This window comes from Sus scrofa, chromosome 14 (assembly GCF_054392235.1).
Source record: "Sus scrofa isolate SSC_HxYL_T2T_F1_AM1 chromosome 14, Sscrofa_HxYL_maternal_Yorkshire_Landrace_v2.0, whole genome shotgun sequence".
Classification (NCBI taxonomy): domain Eukaryota; kingdom Metazoa; phylum Chordata; class Mammalia; order Artiodactyla; family Suidae; genus Sus; species Sus scrofa.
This window is the reverse complement of record NC_139396.1, coordinates 98,264,021-98,280,296: the sequence shown is the minus strand read 5'-3', so window position 1 is coordinate 98,280,296 and position 16,276 is coordinate 98,264,021. Positions and strand designations below refer to the sequence as shown.

General features: G+C 39.0%; 3 protein-coding genes across 13 annotated transcripts in view; 2 read left to right on the top strand and 1 right to left on the bottom strand.

The window, feature by feature from the left end:
• Nucleotides 1-16,276, top strand: part of DNAJC9 (DnaJ heat shock protein family (Hsp40) member C9) — a 74,648-nt gene that overhangs the window by 1,894 nt on the left and 56,478 nt on the right. For 4 of the 6 annotated variants that reach the window (XR_014828120.1, XR_014828123.1, XR_014828122.1 and 1 more), the window contains exons 4-5: nt 1,861-1,947; nt 12,818-12,927. Coding sequence is in view for 2 of the 6 variants with exons in the window: in XM_003483498.5 (XP_003483546.1) it covers nt 1,861-1,947; nt 2,315-2,434 (207 nt within the window). In the remaining 4 variants the exon portion in view is untranslated. Of the gene's footprint in view, nt 1-1,860; nt 1,948-2,314; nt 3,892-12,817; nt 16,101-16,276 lie in introns of those variants that run through there. The other 2 variants (XM_084997361.1, XM_003483498.5) reach the window with 2 other exon arrangements.
• Nucleotides 1,140-16,276, bottom strand: part of FAM149B1 (family with sequence similarity 149 member B1) — a 74,571-nt gene continuing 59,434 nt past the window's right edge. For all 6 annotated transcript variants that reach the window (XR_014828104.1, XM_021074321.2, XM_013983338.3 and 3 more), the window contains 4 exons: nt 15,071-15,194; nt 14,706-14,831; nt 6,523-6,601; nt 1,140-4,961 (listed from right to left, as the gene is read on the bottom strand). Coding sequence is in view for 5 of the 6 variants with exons in the window: in XM_021074321.2 (XP_020929980.2) it covers nt 4,888-4,961; nt 6,523-6,601; nt 14,706-14,831; nt 15,071-15,194 (403 nt within the window). In the remaining variant the exon portion in view is untranslated. The remainder of the gene's footprint in view (nt 4,962-6,522; nt 6,602-14,705; nt 14,832-15,070; nt 15,195-16,276) is intronic.
• The window catches only part of ECD (ecdysoneless cell cycle regulator), a 114,492-nt gene continuing 100,530 nt past the window's right edge, over nt 2,315-16,276 (top strand). The window contains exon 1 of the mRNA XM_084997315.1: nt 2,315-2,633. The gene's annotated coding sequence lies outside the window, so the exon portion shown is untranslated. The remainder of the gene's footprint in view (nt 2,634-16,276) is intronic.

The window sequence follows — 16,276 nt, the reverse complement described above, 5'->3', positions numbered from 1 at the left end:
CTTCATATGGGCCAGTTCTTGTAGCCTTGCTGGGGCATTCCTGGGAGATGAAGTAAGGGAGCCCAGATACCTAGGCTAGATTGTGGTTCTTACTTGGTTAAAGGGTGGGGAGAGGGTGACAGAGACTGTGTCTGTTTTTCAGACTGTGTCTTTTTAATTCAGATTCCTTTGGTCTTGCCCAGATTGATCCTTGAATTGGACCCAGAAAATACCTTCTTTTTTTTTTGCATTTTAGGGCCGCACCCTCGGCATATGAAAGTTCCCAGGCTAGGGGTCGAATTGGAGCTGTAGCCACTGGCCTACACCACAGCCACAGCAACACCAGATCCAAGCTGTGTCTGCGACCTATACCACAGCTCACAGCACTGCTGGATTCCCAACCCACTGAGTGAGGCCAGGGATTGAACCTGCATCCTCCTGGATTCATTTCTGCTGCACCACAATGGGAATTCCCCAGAATGTACATTTTCTTAAACAAATGATTTAGTTTATTTTTATGAAGGTTTTTCTAAATACAACTTGGGATACACTTTTATGGAGTATCAAGGGTTGTGACTCATGTGTCCTTTATACCCATATTAATCTGTCGAGATGGTGAGGATAAGGATGATGGTAGGGAAAAGGAGTTTAAGGATATCTGGGGTTCAGGGAGGGAGTGCATTCAAGGTGGCAGACATCTATGCCTCTAGTCAGGAGGAAGACCAGACTGGTACTGAAGTCACCATTGCTGGCTTTCATAGTGAGAGCTCCATGGAAAGCGGACAGTCTAAGATTTTAGCTCTTTGGTGGGTACCTTATTATGTGTGGCTGAACTGGAGGTGAAGGAAAGTCTGCACCTTTTAGGTGCTAGATACGCAGGAGAAAGGTGACACCTGAGATGAATTGAGAGAAGCGAATGTGTATCAAGATCATCATTTTGACTCATAGGTTACATCTGTTTCCATTCAAGTTGACAATTTAGCTTAAGTTGTTAATCATTTTTTTCAGATGAAACTGAGCACAGCTGTATTCAGCAATAGGCTGTTAGCTTGAAAAACTTCCTGTGAGTTTGGCGGGGGGCGCAGTGGAATAGTTTTGAGAGGCACTCCTGCAAACTTGGAGAGGGAGAATAGTTATTAAAAGAAACGGAATACAAGGACTGAAAGTAGACAGTGGAAACTGTCTCTGTTTATTGGAATAACAAGGTCCTAATGTGCCATCATTCTGAGTATTAATAGCATTCATTGTTGTTAAGAAAATTCACTGAGGGGGAGGGTGGGGCATCTTAGACTCTTAGTTGTTGCCCTGAAGGAAAGAATAAACTAATTATTAACCTTTCCCAAGGTATTCTTGTGGTATTTTGGAATCAGTGTTCTAGTAAAATTTGGCAAGAGGAGGTAGCTTTGAAATCCAGTAAAGAAAGGTTAAAACTGAATTTGTTAGTGCTGATCCTAACTTCTCAGGGGAAATTTTAAACCAGGGTTGCTCTCAAGGCTGCCTTGAGTCACATGTAGTAAATTCGATTTCCAGAGGAGGACTCTAAATTCTGGCAACATTTTGAGGGCATCCTTGGTTAAGTGATCTTTCCTAGCATTTTGTTTTCCTTCCTGTCACCACGTGGTTTATGAAACCAAACTGCCTGCTCGCCCCTAGCAGGTAGAAATGGGGAACACTCAGAAATGCTTATTGGAGTCAGGATCTACTCCTTGCTGTCAGCAATGTTGCCTTTTAGTGAAGGACACATACATAGGTAATTTTATCCTTTTAATCTGTGTAATTCTCAGAGTGAAAGGATCTTAACATAGATTTGCTTCTGGGAAAGAGGGTGTATTTTTAGTTTTGCTGGATTGCCATGGAATCTCACATGAGTTTCTGTTTTAGGCTCAGGAGGAGGCTAAAGAAGCAGAAATGAGTAGGAAGGAGTTGGGGCTTGATGAAGGAGTGGATAGCTTGAAAGCAGTCATTCAGGTAAACCTGGCAGGCTGTCTGTGAAGGGGGCCGCCAGTTCTTTCATGTTCTGATTCCTACTGCTAATAATTTCTTTGGAGTGTGTGATTATAGTGTTGTGGGCATTTTGTTTGCTTTTAAGATGTAATTCAGGTACTATACATTCATCCTTTTAAAGTGTACAGTCAATGATTTTTAGAAAATTTAGCAGGTTTTACCATCATCAGCACTAATTCCAGAATATCTTCATCACTCTAAACAGAAACCACTTATCCATTACCAGTCATTCCCTATTCTCCCTTTGCACCAGCCCTTGGCAACCACTAAGTACTTCTATCTCTATGGACATCTTGTGTTTTGAAAGCTTGTGTTTTAACTTTTCAAACAGAGCAGACAAAAGGATCGGCAAAAGGAAATGGACAATTTTCTGGCTCAGATGGAAGCAAAGTACTGCAAACCTTCCAAACGAGGACAGAAAAAAACGACTCTCAAGAAAGAAAAGAAATAATGGAATTTTCTCTTCAAAGGCCTTAGGTGTTAATTGGTGCCATTGTAGGCAAGGTACAGTCAAGATTTGAAGACAAGTGTCAACCAAACCCTTGAGAGAAGTTGTCTTTCAGGCCTGAATTATTCAGATTGACTACATAAACCAAGCGGAATCCTCTCAAACTGATCTCAGAATATCGTAGAAATACCCTGTAATTCTGGTAGGTCTTTGTATGAAAGAATTTGGTGGTGATCATGAGGGAACAGGAGGGTGGTGTACTTCCTGACAGTACTTTTCTATGGGTCTTCTGTACAAGGCATTATCCAGAATGCCTCCCACCTTCAGCACTTATCATTTTACCACATGGGAGTGAGCTGCAGAGTACTGAGTGATGTGTATTTATTAGAACAGGTAATCTCTTAGCTGTCAGGCCTTCAGTATGGTTGCTGGATATCTGTCTTCCAAGTCCTTGCCAGTTTGCTTTAGCCTTATCTCGCATAGACTCTCTGTTTTTCTCAACCAAGTTTTATACTCGGCTTGACATATCTGGGAGAAACGGGTTATTCACATTACTTCAAGCATCTTTGTAAGACTTATAAATGATTAAATAAACAAGTAAAAAATGACTGTTAAGTTCTGGGGGAGCTTTTTAAATGATCCCAGTATGATCATTTAAAAGATATCCAGAAAAAAACATGAATGGTGCTTAGGATAAAGGAGAGAAGAGGTAGTTCTCTGGTCAGTGGTCTAGTGGTTACGACTAGGCACTTTCACTGCTATAGCCTAGGTTCAATTCCTGGTCTGGTCTGGGGACTGCGATCCCTCATCAAGCTGCTGCATGCTGGCCAAACAGAGAAGAAAAGTAGTCCTAGTCAGATTGTAGTAGATCCCTTGTTTGAGTAGCATAAAGAGATGTTGTAGTCCTGCCGATAACTGCTGAATGTCCTTAGGTCACTACTGAGTTTGTCTGAACTTGTTTCCTCATCTATAAAAGGGTAAGGAAGCTGGGCTAAATGACTTGTTGAAGCCTCTTTCTGACTCTTTAATCTTGAAAAGCAAACCATCTTGATCCAGTGGTTTGTTAGCACATACTCATGGTATTGGTTTGTGAGAATAATACAGAGATTTTTGACTTAAATTTAGATGAGCTGATAAGAATTCATTAGAATATATGGAAAAATTTCAGAGACTGTTTAACTTGAAATCTCTTATACGCTAATATATTCGATACCATATGTGTAAAACAAACCTGTTACTGAGATTCATGTATCATAATTTATCTGAGGTAAGCACATGGCACATTTTCAGTTTGTGATTATAAACAGGTTAAAATAAAAGTATAATTTAATGCAGGTTGTTAGAAGCATCTGTCTTCATATGATAGCATTAAAACACATTAATATAATAAAAAATGATCATGTCAGTTTATCAACTCTGAAGATAAACAGTAAGATCTAAAATCAGTATGACCATCAAAATTAAAATTTAGTGAAATTAAAATAAATTTAAGCCATAGTTAAAAACACTGCTGCATTCAGGAGTACACTCAGGAAAGGTCCATATTAAAAATCAAAAGAATGTCAAATTTCTGTTTGCTCTTAGGATATGTTTATACTGGACTAATTTCCAGGGTTTCTGAAATTTCAAGGAATTGTGTCTTGCTGGCTCACTAATAGAAAGATTCTATAAATTTTTTAATTGCCTTTCTTAGACATGTAGGAGAAAAATCTGGCAAGATGAGTTTAATATATAGGAAAAATAGGACCACTAAAGTACTTTAAGAAGAAGCATAACATGTGATGTCAAGCAGGCATCGTGAGGTTGAACTGTCCTATCCTAAAATAAACAAACAAAAAAATGCACTGATTTGTTACTTTACATCAAGTGCTCAACGTTTATGTCTTTACTTACTTATCCTGCCATATACATCTTTCTGCCTGTGGGACTAGATATCTAAAAAGAAAGCTTTAGGGATGACATCTGTATGATGAACAGTTCAGATTTTTGGTGGCACTATCTCCTAAAAATGACTTAAAATTGAGTACACTTCTCTAGAAATTAAACACAAGCAGAAGTATTCCAAAGCCAGTGATAACTTAATGTTACCAAATAATTTGCTACTTTCTGTGTGTGTACAGTCTGACAGAATCCTTTAGTAATTGAACTGATCATTAACAGACAACATGAGCAGTGATTTGGAGGAAATTATTCATTTGTTACATCTTTGGGTACAAACTTATGTGTCCGGTGGAATGGTTAACTTATGCAGAAAGAAGTAATTGGAGATGGAAACAGTACCTATGTAATCTTTGGCTGATACTGCTCTCAGTCAGTTGTACCAAAATAACTCTTCATGAAGATGCTTTCAGGTTGTCTCTTGTGTACAAGCTCTGTATCATTAGTTGACTCAACACTGATTTGTGAAACCTTCCCATGTGTTCCCTGCAGCCTGAAGCAGTTTCGTTTCATCTGCCCTATGGTCCCTGCCTGGTTCTAGAGATTGGTCCACTTCTGTTTTGAGATTTTGTAGACCCGTGTAACTGAGGACCTGTCAGACAAAGATGACATCATAAAGTAACATTAGTAGACATTCTAGGTTTGATTATCTTAAGTTCATGTGTTCATGTGTACAGGGCTTTTTTGCTCCAATTATCAGTTAGTCTTTTTTTTTTTTTTTTTTGCTTTTTAGGGCCACACTAGTAGCATATGGAAGCTCCCAGGCTGGGGATCGAATCAGAGCTACAGCTGCCAGCCTACGACACAGCCATAGCAATGAGTGATCTGAGCTGCGTCTGCGACCCACAGCACAGCTCACAGCAACGCCAGACTGCTGACCCACTGAGGGGCCAGGGATCGAACCTGCATCCTCGTGGATACTAGTCAGATTCATTTCCGCTGCGCCACAACAGGAACTCCTAGTTAGACTTTAAATTTGGAAACTGACCAAATGATATATATTTACCAAGGCAATAAAAATTGCATATTTTATATAAAAACAAATAAAATCTACATTAAGAGATGAAAACAGTAATCTAATTTTAGAAAGTAGCCACTAATTTAAAAAGACTAAAACATCTGTTTCACATACCTAAATATTATACAAGCTATATCTGACCATAAGTGTGGTTGAATGTAAAAATTTTAGCTCAGAGGCGGCAATGCTGCTTTGAGCACTGGTCTAAGAATAGAATCCACTGAAAGCATTCAGAGACTACCAAACAATGCTACTAGGAACTGAACTAAGAGAATTCACTTGGACTACAGAGATGGTTTGGGGCAGGTTACTTTTTAATGTACTTGGTTGGTTTTTTTTCTTTTTCTTTTTTTGTCTTTCTTTAGGCCCGCACCTGTGGCATATGGAGATTCCCAGGCTAGGGGTCCAATTGGAGCTGTAGCCACCGGCCTACGCCACAGCCACAGCAACGCAGGATCCAAGCTGTGTCTGCAATCTACACCAATGCCGGATCCTTAACCCACTGAGCAAGACCAGGGATTGAACCCACAACCTTATGGTTCCTAGTCAGATTCGTTTCCACTGTGCCATGACAGGAACTCCTAATGTACTTGTTGATTAATCTGATTATTAATAGGAAACATTTCAACTGCCCAGTAGTTCTTAATTTTACCTACAACATAATGAGAAAATGACCCTGATGGTGATAAGACCATTTTAGGGAGAATTAAAACATTCTTAAATTTTCTCCCATCACTCTTATGAAAATAGAGACTATACAATATAACTTAGAAGTCAAAGAAGTTAATGGGCTTGAGTTCCCGTCATAGAATGAATCTGACTAGGAGCCATGAGGCTGCAGGTTTGATCCCTGGCCTGGCTCAGTGGGTTAAGGATCCAGCGTTGCCGTGAGCTGTGGTGTAGATTGCAGATGCAGCTTGGATCCTGTGTTGCTGTGACTGTGGTGTAGGCCAGCAGCTGTAGCTCTGATTTGAACCCTAGCCTGGAAACCTCCATATGCTGCGGGTGTAGCCCTAAAAAGCAAAAACAAACAAACAAACAAAAAACACAAAAAAACCCCCAAATCCCAAAACAAACAAAAAGAAAAAAGCAAGGTCTTAATCACAGAGCAGTAAAATAAGAGCCGTGGTCTCACCTGTCCCAGCAGATCCCCTACCAGATCTGGCCTGTTGAGGATACTCAGCAGCAAATGAACGATGATATCGTGTATCTGGCTGAAAAAAAGAAAAAGATGAAACACTTCTTACAATGCAACTTCTCTCAAATGATAATGTGTTAGTTGGTTTACAAGAGAAAACCTTGAAGGTGGACAACAGTGTTGTTGGCTTTGTCTACCAATCTGGGGGACAGGTAGGCTGACTGCACTCATATTCTAAATAGAAAAATCTAAGCCAGAAGCCCACAGAGCCATTGCTAATTTGTAAAAACTGCAAGTTCTAAACTGATTCACTTAGCTGTACACCTGAAGCTAACATACACCTGAACCTAGCACAACACTGTAAGTCAACTATAATCCAATAAAATTTTTTTTAAATTGTGAGTTCTACAACTTTTTATATTAATACGCCTTTTAAAAAATTTTTAGCAAATATAAATAATCTATGTGTTTTAATATTTCTAGGATTTCCCACTGTAGTGCAATGGGATGGGTGGTGTCTCTGGAGCACTGGGATGCAGGTTTGCTTCCTGGCCCGGCACAGTGGGTTAAGGATCTGGTGTTGCTGCAGCTTTGGTATTGCAGCTGTGGCTCAGATTCAGTCTGTGGCCTGAGAACTTCTAGATGCTGCAGGGTGGCCAAAAACAGATTTGAGCGATTTTTTTCAAGTGAAGCCCCATGTTTTCTATCAGGGATTTGTAAACTTATTTTTTGTTGAGGACTGGATAGTAAACATTTTAGGTTTTATGGTACAAACTCTCATTGCTAGTACTCAATTCTGTTGTAGTAGGAAAGCAACTTCAGACAGTACAAAATTGAATGAGCATGATGGCTCTGCTCTAAGAAAACCATTTACAGAAACAGGCAGGAAGCCAAACAGCCTATGAACTATAGTTTGCTGACCCCTATTGTAGAGAACACCAAGGAGGAGAATGCTGGTTTGGCTGTACTGGCCAAGGACTTGGGTCTTGTGCTCTTAGTAACATTGAATTACTAGCTCACCTCCCTTTTCACGGCAACACCTTGGGAGAGAAATAGCTAATATTAGAAATTTTTGCTTTGTTTTTGTTAAAAATACCTAGAGAAAAGGAAACTTTGAAATGTTTTTATGTGTTTAGTTTTATTCCCTATGGCAGCCAAAAATTGTTTGATAGTAGAGATTCAAGCTATGGAATATAATTGTCAAACACTACTTAGCCAGTGTTGTCATGGATCAGATTATGAGAAGGCAAATTCAATAGAGGTTCTTAAACTTTCTAGGGTTCACACTGAGTAAGAATCAAATGCTTGCATTTCCCTTTTGCCTGTGTTTTTGGGGAGAATCTCCCCCTAAATCAAGCTTCCTGAGGTTTACTGGGTTGAATAGTGCCCCCTGACCCAATTTATGTCCACATGGAACCTGTAAGCATGACTTTATTTGGACATAAGATCTTTGCAGATGTAAATAAGTTAAAATGAAGTCATACTGGATTAGGGTGGATCTCAAAATTCAGTGACAGCTATCTTTATAAGAGGGAAATTTGGAGACAGAAACACACAGGGAAGAAGGCCATTTGAAGATAGAGGTAGAAATTGGAATGATGCGGCTGCAAGCCATGGAGTACCAGGGATTGCTGGCAACTACCAGAAACTAGGAAGAAGTAAGGAAAGATTCTTTCCTAGAGCTTGCACAGGGAATTTGGCTCTGCCAACACCTTAATTTTGTACTTAATAGTTTCTAGAACTGAGAGAACAAATCTCTTTTCTTTCTTTTTTCTTTTTTTTTTTAATTGGCTGTACCCACGGCATATGGAAGTTCCTGGGTCAGGGATTGAATCCCAGCCACTGCAGTCGGATTTTTAACCCACTGCACCACAGAGGGAATTCCAAGTTTCTATGGTTTTTAAGCTACCCAGTTTATGGTGGTGTTTTTTTGTTGTTGTTGTTTGTTTGTTTTTAAACTCAGGGAATTTCTAGGTTCATCCATGTTGCTGCAAATGCTATTTCATTCCTTTTTCCATGTCTTGGCTATTGTATATAGTGCTGCAGTGAACATTGGGGTACATGTATCTTTTTGAGACATAGTTTTCTCTAGATAGATGCCTGAGAGTGGGATTGCTGGATCAAATGGTAATTCTGTTTTTAGTTTTTTGAGGAATCCCCATACTGTTTTCCATAGTGGTTGCACCAATTTACATTCCCACCAACAGTGTAATAGGGTTCCCTTTACTCCACACCCTCTCTAGCATTTATTGTTTGTAGACTTTTTGATGATGGCCATTCTGGCTGGGATTAAGATGGTACCTCATAGTAGTTTTTATTTGCCTTTCTCTAATAATTAGTGATGTTGAACATCTTTTCATGTGTGTTTTGGCCACTGTTTGTCTTCTTTGGAGAATGTTCTGTTGAGATCTTCTGCCCATTTTTTGATAGGGTTGTTTGTTTTTTTGGTATTGAGCTGTAGGAGGTGTTTATATATTTTGGAGATTAATCCTTTGTTGCTTCATTTGGAAATATTTTCTCTCATTCTCTGTGTTGCTTTTTCATTTTGTTTAGGATTTCCTTTGCTGTGCAAAAACTTTTTAAGTTTAATTAGGTTCCATTTGTTTATTTTTTATTTTATTGTCATTACTCTAGGAGGCGGATCTGATAAGTATTGCGGTGGTTTATGTCAGAGAGTGTTTGGCCTGTTTTCTCTAGGAGGTTTATAGTATCCAGTCTTATATTTAGGTATTTAATCCATTTTGAGTTTATTTTTATGTATGGTGTCAGGGAGTGTTCTAACTTCATTCTGTTATGTGTAGCTGTCTGGTTTTCCCAGCATCACTTCTTGAAGGGACTTGTCTTCTCTCCATTGTGTATCCTTGCCTCCTTTGTCATAGATTAGTTGACCATAGGTGCGTGGGGTTTAATTCTGGGCTTTCTGTCCTGTTTCACTGATCTGTATTTCTGTTTTTGTGCCAGTACCATACTGTTTTGATGACTGTACCTTTGTAGTATACTCTGAAGTCGGAGCCTGATTCCTCCAGCCCCATTTTTCTTTCTCAGGATGGCTTTGGCTATTCTGGGTCTTTGCTGCTTCTAAACTTTAAAATATTTTGTTCTAGTTCTGTGAAAAATGTCCTTGATAATTTGATAAGGATTGCATTGAATCTATAGATTGCCTTGGGTAGTATAGTCATTTGGACAATATTGATTCTTCCAATTCAAGAGCATGGCATAACTTTCCATCTGTTTGTGTCATCTTTGATTTCTTTCATCACGGTCTTACAGTTTTCGGAATATGTACAGGTCTTTTGTCTCTTTAGGTAGGCTTATTCCTAGGTATTCTTTTTGATGTGATGGTAAATAGGATTATTTCCCTAATTTCTCTTTCTGATCTTTCATTGTTAGTATAGAGAAATGCAGTCAATTTCTGTGTATTAGTTTTGTATCCTACAACTTTACCAAATTCATTGATGAGCTCTAAGAGTTACCTGGTAGCATCTTTAGGATTTTTTAGGTATAGTATCATGTCATCTGCAAATAGTGATAGTTTTACTTCTTCCTTTCCAATGTGGATTCCATTTATTTCATTTTCTTCTCTGATTGCTGTGGCTGGGACTTCCAAAACTGTTGAATAGTAGTGGCAAAGTGGATGGCCTTGTCTTGTTCCTGATCTCAGTGGAAATTCTTTCAGCTTTTCATCATTGAGAATGACGTTAGCTGTGGGTTTGCCATATATGGCCCTTATTATGTTGAGGTAGGTTCCCTCTATGCTCGTTTTCTGAAGGGTTTTCATCAGAAATGAGTGTTGGATTTTGTCAAAGGCTTTTTCTGCATCTATTGAGAGGATCATTTTATTCTTCAGTTTGTTAATGTGGTGTTTCACACTGATTGATTTGTGGATATTGAAAATCCTTGCATTCATGGGATAAATCCCACTTGATCAATGTGTATGATCCTTTTAATGTATTGCTGAATTTGGTTTGCTAGTATGTTGTTGAGGATTTTTGCATCTATGTTCATCAGTGATACTGGCCTGTAATTTTCTTTGTGTGTGTGTGTGTGTGGTATCAGGGTGATGGTGGCTTCATAAATGAGTTTGGGAGTGTTCCTTCCTCTGCAGTTTTTTGGAATAGTTTCAGAAGGATAGGTATTAGCTCTGCTCTAAATTTTTGATAGAATTCACCTATGAAGCCACCTGGTCCTGAACCTTTGTTTGTTGGAAGGTTTTTTTTTGTTTTTTTTGTTTGTTTAGTTTTTTGCTTTTTAGGGCCACACTTGCAACATATGGAAGTTCCCAGGTTAGGGGTCGAATTGGAGCTACAGCTTCTAGCCTATGCCCAGCCACAGCAATGCAGGATCTGAGCCACTGTGTGACCTACACTGCAGCTCATGACATCACTGGATTCCCCAAGGATCGAACTTGCATCCCCCTGGATAACTAGTCGGATTTGTTTCTGCCATGCCACAGAAGGATTTAATAAATATTTCTAGAACATTTCATCCAAAAGCAGCAGGATACACATTCTTCTCAAGTGCACATGGAACATTCTCTAGGATAGATCACATTCTGGGCCACAAATCAAGCCTCGGTAAATTTAAGAAAATTCATATCACATCAAGCATCTTTTCTGACCACAACACTATACAACTGGAAATCAACAACAACAATAAAAAACTGCAAAAAAAAAAAAAACACGTGGAGACTGAACAACATGCTACTAGACAACTAATGATCACTGAAGAAATCAAAGAGGAAATTTAAAAATACCTAAAAGCAAATGACAACAAAGTTACAACAATCCATAATGTATGGGATGCAGCAAAGCAGTTCTAAGAAGGAAGTTTATAGCAATACAAGCCTACCTCAGGACACAAGAAAAATCTCAAATAAACAACCTAACTTTATACCTAAAGCAACCAGAGAGAGAACAGACAAAACCCAAAGTTAGCAGAAGGAAAGAATTCATAAAGATCAGAGAAGAAATAAATGAAATAGAAACACAGACAACAATAGAAAAACTAAAAGCTGGTTATTTTAAAAGATCAACAAAATTGATAAACTCTCCAGTGTCCTGCATTTGTACCCTCCTCACGATTTTTGATTTTGGTAGCATAATTGTGCGTGGATGATTTCCTATCTTTACTGTATACATGCCTTTACTGGTGAGCCTTGTCATTTGTGGTATTTTTGTTTCCTGTTGCAGTCTTTTCTTTTCTGCCTAGAGAAGTTCCTTTAGTATTTGTCGTAAAGCTGGTTTAGTGTTGCTGAATTCTCTTAGCTTTTGCTTATCTGTGAAGCTTTTGATTTCTCCTTCAAATCTGAATGAGAGCCTTGCTGAGTACAGTAATCTTGGTTGGAAGTTTTTTCCTTTCATCACTTTAAGTATATCATGCCACTCCCTTCTGGACTGCAGTTTCTGCTGGAAAATCTGCCAATAACCTTATCAGAATTCCCTTGTATGTTATTTGTTTCTTTTCCCTAGCTGCTTTCAGTATTTTCTCTTTGTGTTTAATTTTGGACACTTTGATTAATGTGTGTCTCAGAGCATTTCTCCCCAGGTTTATTTTATATGGTACTCGTTATGCTTTTGGGATTTGAGTGAGTGATTCCTTTCCCAAGTTAGGGAAGTTTTTGGCTATTATCTCTTCAAATATTTTCTCTTTTCTCCTTCTGGTATCCATGTAATGTGGCTGTTGGTGGTTTAACGTTGTCCAGAGTTCTCTGAGACTCTCTTCATTTCTTTTCAATATTTTTTCTCTTTTCTATTTCTCATCAGTGATTTCCACTAGTTTGTCCTCCACCTCGTTTATTCATTGTTCTGTCTCCTGTATTCTGCTTTTTTGTTCCTTCTAGTGAATTTTTTATTTTCAGTTATTGTGTTTTGCATCTCTGCTTGCTTAATCCTTAAATCTTTTCTTTGCTCCCTGTTACTTGTAATTTATCAATGTTTGCCTCCAGTTTATTTCCAAGATCTTGAATCATCTTTTTTTTTTTTTTTTTTTTTTTGTCTTTTTAGGGCTGCACCCACGGCATTATGGAGGTTCCCAGGCTAGGGGTCTAATCCAAACTGTAGCCGCTGGCCTACACCATAGCAATGCCAGATCTGAGCTACGTCTGCGACCTACACCACAGCTCGTGGCAGCCTTGAATCATCTTCACTATCATTAGTCTAAAGTCTTTTTCATGGAGGTTGGTAATCTACATGTCACTTAGCTGTTTTTCTACGTTTTTTTCTCATTCCCTTATCTGAGTTATAATTCTCTGACTTTTGTATAGATTTTTGATATGTGGTCTCTTTTTTTGCAGACGGTAGGGTTGGAGCCTCTCTTGCTTCTGATGTCTGCCCCCTTGTAGCTAAAGTTGGTATGGGGGCTTGCTGCAGGCTTCCTGATGGCAAGGACTGGTGCCTTCCACTGGTAGGTGGAGCTGATTCTTACCCCTATGGTGCGTGGGGTCTTGTCTCTGACTGAGATTAGAGGAGGCTATGTGCCTGTGTGGTCATTAGGCAGCCTGTTTGCTGATGGGTGGGGCTGTGTTCCTGCCTAGTTTGTTGTTTGGCCTGGGGCTTCTTAGTCCCAAATGGCCACCTCTGGAGGAGTTCATGCTGATGATTATTCCAGAGACCTTTGCCTCCAATGTCCTTCCCCTACAGTGAGCCACAGTCATGCCTTGCTTTCCCAGGAGATCCTTCAAGAACCACAGGCAGGTCTTACCTAGATTCATATGGAGTCTCTCCTTTGCCCTGGAACCCAGTGTACATGAAAATTGGTGTGCGCCTTTCAAGAGTGGAGTCCCTGTTTCCCCTAGTCCCGTGGAGCTCCTGTACACAGGCCCTGCTGGCCCTCAATGCCCAATGCTCCAGGGGCTCCTCCTCCCAATGCCAGATCCCCAGGCATAGGAACCTGATGTGGGGCTCAGAACTCTCACTCCTGTGATTGAGCCTCTGCGATATAATCACTTTCCCGTCAGTGGGCTGCCCATTGGTGGGTATGGGGTTGCTTGTATCATTTAATTGCCCCTTCTACCATCTTGATGTGGCCTTCCCTTCTGGAGTAGGATTTTTTTTCTTTTTTTTGCTTTTTAGGGCTGCACCTGCAGCATATGGAAGTTCCCAGGCTAGGGGTTGAATAAGAGCTGCAGCTCCTGGCCTACACCAGAGCCATAGCAGTGTGAGATCTGAGCCTCGTCTGCCAGATCCCTGACCCACTGAATGAGGCCAGGGATCAAAACCCCATCCTCATGGATATTAGTTGGATTAGTTTCTGCTGTGCCACAACAGGAACGCTGTAGGATGTCTGTTTTGATAGTTGGCAGTCTGTTTTCTTGATGGTTGTTCAGCAATTGGTTGTAATGTTGCTTTTATGAGAGAAGGCAAGCTCCAGTCCTTCTACTCTGCCGTCTTAACCATCATCCTGTGGTAATTTGTTATGGCAGTCCTAGGAACCTACTATAATGCCCCATTCATTTATTACTTTAACCACTCTTCTAACAGAGGAAAGACTGTACAGTGCTTAGGATGATACAATTTAAGGGTTAGAAATTGGGGTAAGTGGCTTGCAGACACCACCATCTTGAAAACTAGTGTAGGATATGGGTTCCTGGGCCCAAGCCCTCTTGCACAAACCAAATGAGGTAGGGCTGAGCTTCTGGCCTACAATTTTGCGCAAGGTCAGTGCATAACCTCAATCTCCCAATTAGGTTTTTTCTATTATTTGTTTAAAAGGGCTGGCAAATGCACATTAAATAGTAAGGTAATGTCAGCATTTCAAACCCCAATTAACAAAAAAAAAACCCCAAATGTCTTAACTCGCCCATCCATCAGTCTACATCATAATCCTCTTTTGTGTAACTGGTATAATTCTCTAAGAACAATGTTAAAGAATGAAGTTAATGCTAACATGATATGCACTGGGGTTTAACATATTCATTCCCAGAAATATTTAAACTTTAATTGCTTAGTATTTGCAATTTATGTATAAGGCATTTTACTTTATTTTTACAAGTTAAAAGAATGAGTAGCAGAGACCAGTTAGAATTTCAACAAAATATACTTAAAACACTATTTTTATTAGAACCTTAGCTTTTGTTCTTAGAGTTGACTAAGACCCCATGTAAAGCTTTAAGGCTTCCAAAGTAGTTTTTTTTTTTTCCTTTCCCCAACTATCAAGACCATAAAGGAAGTATGTTACTCTACCAAAAATGATTGAGTTGTGTTGGGCCTGGAGAAAAAGTCAGGTAAAAGGAGCCTCTCCTGGGGCTGCTGATGGTTAGGCTCATCCACCACTGCACTTCGAGCTCGACTGGAATCGCCATGAGTTTTCTGTAGAAGATACAAAAATTACAGAAACACTTAATTCATAGTGGGAATCGTGCATATTTTATAGCAACCTTAATTAACAGGTATGGTAATTACAGGTCAAGCAGCTCTATTTCCATTATCATAAATTAGAATTCAGTTTGTACTTTTGACAAAATATAAATCAACACTAGAGCACAGATCTTGCAGAGTTATTGACCATGAGGTTTTATAAACACAAAGAAAGGCAATAAGAGACATACCATTTGCCTTTGTGGCCCCACGGTGCTCAAGTGTTCCGCTTCAGCTGTGCCAATAGGTGGCAGCAGATTATTTCGACTCAGAGGCAGTGGTGAGGGAGAGGAGAGTGAATCGACCACCACTGGGCTGCACATCCCCCAGCAAAAACCAAGATATGAAAGCATAAGTTTATAACAATATAAGAAGACTGATTAGAATCAAATAAATTAATCAGATGAGTTTAATGTCATGCACATAAAGCTTTAAGTTGCTTATGTTCTTAAGTAAAAAAATCAATGAGAGGATTTTGGAGAATTAAAATTTTAGATTTTCTTAATAGTATTTTCTTATTTTTTGTTGAAACTTTATCCTAAGCATACAGCAGAAGTTGACCCTTTCTCCTACAGAGAACTTAGAATAAAGCAATTTTCCCTATCTTATGTTGTATTTTTCTGACAGTTATTGGATTTGTAATTTCACATGTGATGGAATTCACAGTTCTGGGTCTTTTGGTTGTCCTTTTCATTAAAAACTATAACCCTCAGGTAAAGTTCCTGAACTTTTATGTCCTTCATGGGATTTTGGAGCAGTTTGCAGTATTACTTATGCTCAAGAAAGTAATTAAAACTGAATGATACTTTTGTGTCCCAGAAAAAATAAAGCAGCTTATTTTCCCACTTGGAAAAAAGCACTGTCATTAGGACAAGAGTTGATTATACATCAAGACCATTCATACCCAAATGAATGTACAGCTAGATCAGCATAATAAAATAGTGAACAGCTGAGGAGAAGCCTGGTGTCCTAACAAGGATTTTTAGTGGTTTTGGACATCTCTTCTAGTGAGTCTATTGGGATAAATTATAACAAATTAAAAAATAAAATAAATAAGTAACATGTTGGGAGAGAAGTATAGAGACAAGTACTTAATTTAGAAGCTGAATTTAAAACATAGCTGTGGCCTTATTATCTCATACATTGATCATAATATTAGAGATCAACTATCCTATGATATTTTGTAAATCAAAAAATGATTAAAGGATTTTACTTTTAAAACTTGGTTTGGCATTTTTTTTTTTTTGCACAGTGAAGCTCAGAGTGACTAGTGAATGAAAGGTGAGAAAAGGAAAGAGAACATGTTTAGGGTTATTTCCTAAGAGGTGTCAGTGGATGTTTTTTCCTAGTATATAAGCAACTAGTTTGAGGTTTATAAAGTTTTTATTTTTGGTGGA